The sequence below is a fragment of the Perognathus longimembris genome, chromosome 5 (genome assembly GCF_023159225.1).
Source record: "Perognathus longimembris pacificus isolate PPM17 chromosome 5, ASM2315922v1, whole genome shotgun sequence".
Classification (NCBI taxonomy): Eukaryota; Metazoa; Chordata; class Mammalia; order Rodentia; family Heteromyidae; genus Perognathus; species Perognathus longimembris.
In genome coordinates, this window is record NC_063165.1 from 1,435,425 (window position 1) to 1,441,261 (window position 5,837).

A 5,837-nucleotide genomic window follows, 5' to 3' on the forward strand; every position below is an offset into this window, starting at 1 on the left:
TACAAGGGACATTGCCACGTGCACACAGAGTGGATGTCACCATGAGAGGACAGAGTGGACATCGCCATGTGAGGGCAGAGGGGACATTGCCACGTGAGGGAAGAGTGGATATTGCCACGTGAGGGCAGAGTGGACGTCACCACATGAGGGTAAAGTGGACATTGCCACGTGAGGGAAGCGTGGACGTCACCACATGAGGGTAGAGTGGACATTGCCACGTGAGGGAAGAGTGGACATTGCCACGTGAGGGAAGAGTGGACATTGCCACATACACACAGAGGGGACCTGCCACGTGAGGGCAGAGTGGACAACACCACATGAGGGCAGAGTGGACATTGCCACATGAGGGCAGAGTGTACGTTGCCATGTGAGGATAGAGTGGACATGCCACGTGCACACAGTGGACACACCACATGAGGGTAGAGTGGGCACCCTGCCTATACACAGAGTGGACACACCACATGATGGTAGAGTGGACATGCCACATGCACACAGAGTGGACACACCACGTGAGGGTAAAGTGGACACGCTGCGTATACACAGAGTGGGCACACCATGGGAGGGTAGTGTGGGCACGGCATGTGCACAGAGTGGACACGCCACATGAACACAGAGTGGACACCCACATGAGAGTAGCGTGGACATGCCACATGCACACAGTGGACACACCACGTGAGGGTAGAGTGGACACGCCTCGTGCACACAGAGGACACACCACGTGAACACAGAGTGGACACTGCCACGTGCACACAGAGTGGACATTGCCATGTGAACACAGAGTGGACATTGCCACGTGCACACAGAGTGGACACGCCACGTACACACAGAGTGGACGTCACCACACAAGTGCAGCACCTCCTCTGGCCTGAGCACAGCACACGCAAGGGTCATTTACAAGTGGTGGAGGTCGATTTGCTCATGTTCCCGGGGGCTCGACAGGCCCGGGTGTGTGGGGTCTCTGTGGGGGCCTCCATGGCATGTGCGTGTGCAGAAGGCTAGCTCCAGTCTCTTCTTCCTGGGGGTCCCCCAGCTACACTCATGTCTGCTGGGAAGGATCGGCCAAGCTCGTGTGTTTCTGCACAGTCTCCTCTCGTGCTCAGCGTGCCGTCAAACACCCTGGGTTGCAGTTCTGTCTTCCCATGTTTGAGATGTCCCGGTGTCCCTGGGCTCCACGGTCTCTGCAGAAGAGTCACGGTTGCCACGCCTTTTCACAAGCAAGAGGCTGGAAAGACAGAGGGTACGAGGAAGATCTGCCACATGTATGTTTATGTGGCTTTTAGGTTGCCTAATGACAGCCAGGAGTCCCCGGAAGGAGACACGGGGTGCCCTGTACTGAGTGGTGTGCCTCCACCCTGTGACCCCAGAGACCCAATTCACACCCCCAGCTCCTGTTCCAGGTCCTGGGCCCCCGTGTGGACATCTGCAGTCCTGGGTGAGGACGGCATCCCTCCTCCTGCTGGTGCCGGTGGCTGAGCCTCTGTTCCCACAGCCCCCCCCAACGGCCCGGGCTTCTGTCTGTAGGCACTGCGGTTTTGCGTAAGTCAGGCTTTCCTGGACCAGGGTTGTTCCGGCCTGTCCCTTGGATCAGTCTCCATGTGAGAGGTGCAGGGATGTTTCATTCTGGCCCCCAGAGAGGTTTCCTGGGTCCCACTGAGACACATGCCCCCACACCTGCCCACCCGGGGACAGGGAGTCTGTGCCCAACTCCTGTCCATCCTCCATCGGACCCCAGCTCAGAGCCATGGGATGATTCACGAGTGAACACCCTGAAATCAGGCCCCCGTGTCTGCAGACCCTTCTGGATCGGCACAGAACTGAACCGGCCACAGGGAGGAAAATTCTGTGTTCTGCATCTTTCTAGTCTCATCAGATTAGGTGAGGACAAGTGGTGGAGCAGAACAGAGCCAGGTGGAGACAGAAAGGACCAGGCAGGTGCCCAAGGAGAGCTGGGGCTTGGGAAAGCTCCTGGGGAAGCTGAGTCCAGACAACAACAAACCAAATGGGGACAGGAAAGAGGAAGTAGAACAAGGAAGTCAGGGCTGTGCTCTGTGTTGTTGGGACACCCAGGCTGGGTATAAAGGCTGCCCAGAGCAGGCGCTCAGACACTACCACCTCCTCCCAACACCAGCCACCTCCACCATGTGCCACACCAGCTGCTCCTCAGGCTGCCAGCCAGCTTGCTGCGTGTCCAGTCCCTGCCAGTCATCCTGCTATGTGTCCCAACCCTGCAAGCCGTCCTGCTGTGTGTCCACCCCCTGCCAGTCATCCTGCTGTGTGCCCACCCCCTGCCAGTCATCCTGCTGTGTGCCCACCCCCTGCCAGTCATCCTGCTGTGTGCCCACTCCCTGCCAGTCATCCTGCTGTGTGCCCATTCCCTGCCAGTCGTCCTGCTGTGTGTCCACCCCCTGCCAGTCATCCTGCTGTGTGTCCAGTCCCTGCCAGTCCTGCTGCATGAGCTGCAGACCCGCCGTGTGCATTCCTGTGAGATTACAGGTGGCCTGCTGCTCTCCTGTGAGCTGTAGACCTACTGTGTGTGTGGCTCCATCCTGCCAATCCTCCGTGTGTGTTCCTGGGAGCTGCAGGCCTGCTGTGTGCGTGGTCCCCTCCTGCCAGTCCTCTGGGTGCTGCCCGATGTCCTGCCCCACCCTGTTCTGCAGACCTGCCTCCTGCAGCACCTCCACCTGCTGCTGACCAGTGAGCTCTAGGGGAGCTTCTCGCAGTGCCGCTTCACCTCTCCAAACCCTTCCAGTGCCTGTCCTCTGTGGTCCAGGTGCCTGCCATCCTTGGATCCTTTCTGTGAGCATGGAAGGGTGATCTGTGTTTCTCCTGCCCACCAGGCCTCCTGCACCCTTCTCTTACCTGTGTCCAAATAAACAGACTCCACACTGCCCACTTCCTTCATGTCCTGCGTTCTGTATTCTGCTTCTAGAAATGAGTGCTCACAAAGCTGTCCTGGTGGGATGTGGTGTGTTGATCCTGGTGGGATGTGGTGTGGTGGTCCTGGTGGGATGTGGTCCTGGTGGGATGTGGTGTGGTGGTCCTGGTGGGATGTGGTGTGGTGGTCCTGGTGGGATGTGGTCCTGGTGGGATGTGGTGTGGTGGTCCTGGTGGGATGTGGTCCTGGTGGGATGTGGTGTGGTGGTCCTGGTGGGATCTGGTGTGGTGGTCCTGGTGGGATGTGGTGTGGTGGTCCTGGTGGGATGTGGTGTGGTGGTCCTGGTGGGATGTGGTGTGGTGGTCCTGGTGGGATGTGGTCCTGGTGGGATGTGGTGTGGTGGTCCTGGTGGGATGTGGTCCTGGTGGGATGTGGTGTGGTGGTCCTGGTGGGATCTGGTGTGGCGATCCTGGTGTCGCTGGGGCTCAGCAGGAAACGTGTGTGTGTGTGTGTGTGTGTGTGTGTGTGTGTGTCCCACTCAGCTCATGTGGTGAGGTTTCTGTGGAGTCCATGCACCCTGATGCCTCGAGTTCCCGTCAGGACTCGCCTTTCTAATAACTGCATCCTGCTGTCCCATGGCCTTCCCCAGTGCGGCTGCGCGAAGGGACGTCACCCACGGCAGAGCTCTGTGTCCACACCACGCGAACCCGGTCCCAGCATGTCCAGAAGTTTTCACCCCCTTGGGGCCACTGAATTCTTCCTCTACCGGGAAGCTGCAACCTCCATCAGAGGCACAAGCTCCACTAGCCATGGTGCACCCCTCCACGGGCCCCTCCCTGTCTGCTTTTTATTGCCTGATGAGTGGTTATCATCCATCAACACACCTGTGAGCTCTTACGTCTCAGCTCCTCGGCTCCTCTGCCTTCTAGGGACAGTGGTTGGCAAAATCATGTGCACATTGTTCTGTCGTCTCTAAAATACAAATTCAAGTAACACCATCAGTCAGATCTTGTGCATTCTCAAAGAAGGCCTTCCCTCTGCACAGTCTTGGCCATGCATGCTCACACCCGCTGTCCGTGGGGCACCTTCACCCCGTGCGCCCCCCCACCCTGAGTCTTCCATTTGCTATTTTCTTGCACTGCTGAGGTTGGAACCCAGGGCTTTGTGCATGCTGGGCAAGCACGTAGCAGCACGCTCTGTTCTCAGCCTTCTCTGTAGTTCTGTGGTCCGAGGTGCCTGCAGGATGGGCCGGCCTGGGGTTACTCCGGAGCAAGCGACCAGGCCCTGCCTCACACACGGCCTCACTGCTGTCTGCCTCACTCCCACCAGACTTGTGCACAAGGCTGTGCCTGGGACACATGAATGGCACACCAGAACCCACCCAGGGATTCAGGCAGAAGCAACTGCTCCTGTGGTCCTTGGAGAGTGAGGGTGAAGGCCACATGGTGTAGCACAGGAAGCGGGCAGGGCCCCAGGCAGCCCAAGGGTGCAGGTGTGCTCCTGGTGGCCGAGTCAGGCAGGCATGGGGCAGAGGATGGGTCTGTTCAGAAGACAGCTTCCCAGGAGGTGTGTGCAGCCCTCCACACCCTGACTTCACTCCCTGCTCCCTTCCAGGATGGCATGGCAATGGTCTCCTCCCCTGCTCTCTCTGTTGCGTCTGTGGGGCTTGCTGTCCCCCCTCAGCCCAGTGGTTCTTTCTCTGTTGACACAGCAGTGGGTCGGATGGCCTGTGACTTAGCAGTGGGCTGGATAGCATATTCTTGGTAGATAGAGGTGGGCTGGAAGTTGAGTGCACACAGGGGACCTGCCAGGCTAGATTTACCTCCCCTGGTGCAGGGATGCTAAGCTTACTCCCTTATCAGTGCTCCCCTTTTCACCCTCTCCCCTGGGCACCTGACCAGCAGTTGGCCAAGGTGGAGCGAGGGACACGGGCTAGCCTAAGGAGCACATGGCCGAACGAGATCCCCTTTTCCTCCCTCCTTACCCACCAAGGAAGCCAGGCACAGACGGATCTCAGAGACACTTCGAAGAGCAATCCAATTTAATCAGGAGGGACTCACAGTAATACAGTAGTGATGAGGAGGATTGAGCATGAGCTGGCGATAGGCTGGTGAGCTTGTCCATCCAAGAGCAGCTCCCAAGGACCTCTCTCATGGGCTAACGTCACTTCCCATAGTACTGCCCTGTGTGCTCGCTGGCGTAAGGTGGGGGATGGTTTCAAAGCTACCCCTTCTGGTTCTGGACCCAGAAGGAGATAGGTGTGGCTCACTTCCACACTGCCCCAGGGCTGGGGGAAGGGCGGTATCTCCAGAGCACTCTCCTCGCCCTTCCCCCCTTAAGGCCAAGATGAATCCCCAACATCTGCCCCTTTTATTTTTTTCCCCTTTTGAACAGCAGGAGGCGCCTTACTTGAGGGCGCGCCATGTCTTAGCTTGCTCCCCCCCATGGGGGATCTTACCCGTCTTCGGCTAACGCACTAGCACTTCAGGCCAACCTGTCTGCCGGGCCGGCCAGCCTGATGAGGGGACTTGGGGAGAGTGAGATTGGCACTTGAAAGAAAGCCCTGTTAATTTTTTTTCTCATGCCAGCAGACCTCAGTGAGCAATGGGTCCTAATGGGCATGTGACCAACCTCATGGGGTTCCTAAATGGCTAAAGGCCAAAGGCCACTTGTTGTCTTGACAGCTCTGGCTTTTTGCTCACAATATAAGAGACCAATTTGTCTAGTACAGGGCAATGCAAACATAATGCAAATGGAAGCATCAAGCAGACATGAGCATAAGCAATCGTAACACAAGGCAAATGCAACATGAGCAACTGTAACACATGAGCAATTATAACACAGCCACAATGCAATGGAGGGTCTCTTATCTGGCTCAGTCCATAGGAGATAGAGGAGTCCTGGTCCATTTCGGTGTCACTCAAGGTAGTGCAGATGGCTCTCCCTTCCCTAGATGGTGAGG

At 57.5% G+C, this 5,837-nt stretch overlaps 1 protein-coding gene across 6 annotated transcripts; it reads left to right on the forward strand.

The window, feature by feature from the left end:
- The first annotated feature begins 2,139 nt into the window (after positions 1-2,139).
- On the forward strand, positions 2,140-2,691 carry LOC125351402 (keratin-associated protein 12-1-like). Of its 6 annotated transcripts, none has more exons than XM_048346120.1 (2): positions 2,140-2,381; positions 2,463-2,691. In XM_048346120.1, exons 1-2 carry the CDS (start codon positions 2,140-2,142, stop codon positions 2,689-2,691), a joined length of 471 nt encoding a protein of 156 aa, XP_048202077.1. The 6 variants fall into 6 exon arrangements, with proteins under 6 accessions (XP_048202077.1, XP_048202079.1, XP_048202082.1 ...); XM_048346122.1 differs by having other exon boundaries at positions 2,140-2,276; XM_048346125.1 differs by having other exon boundaries at positions 2,140-2,216.
- The last annotated feature ends 3,146 nt before the right edge of the window (positions 2,692-5,837 follow it).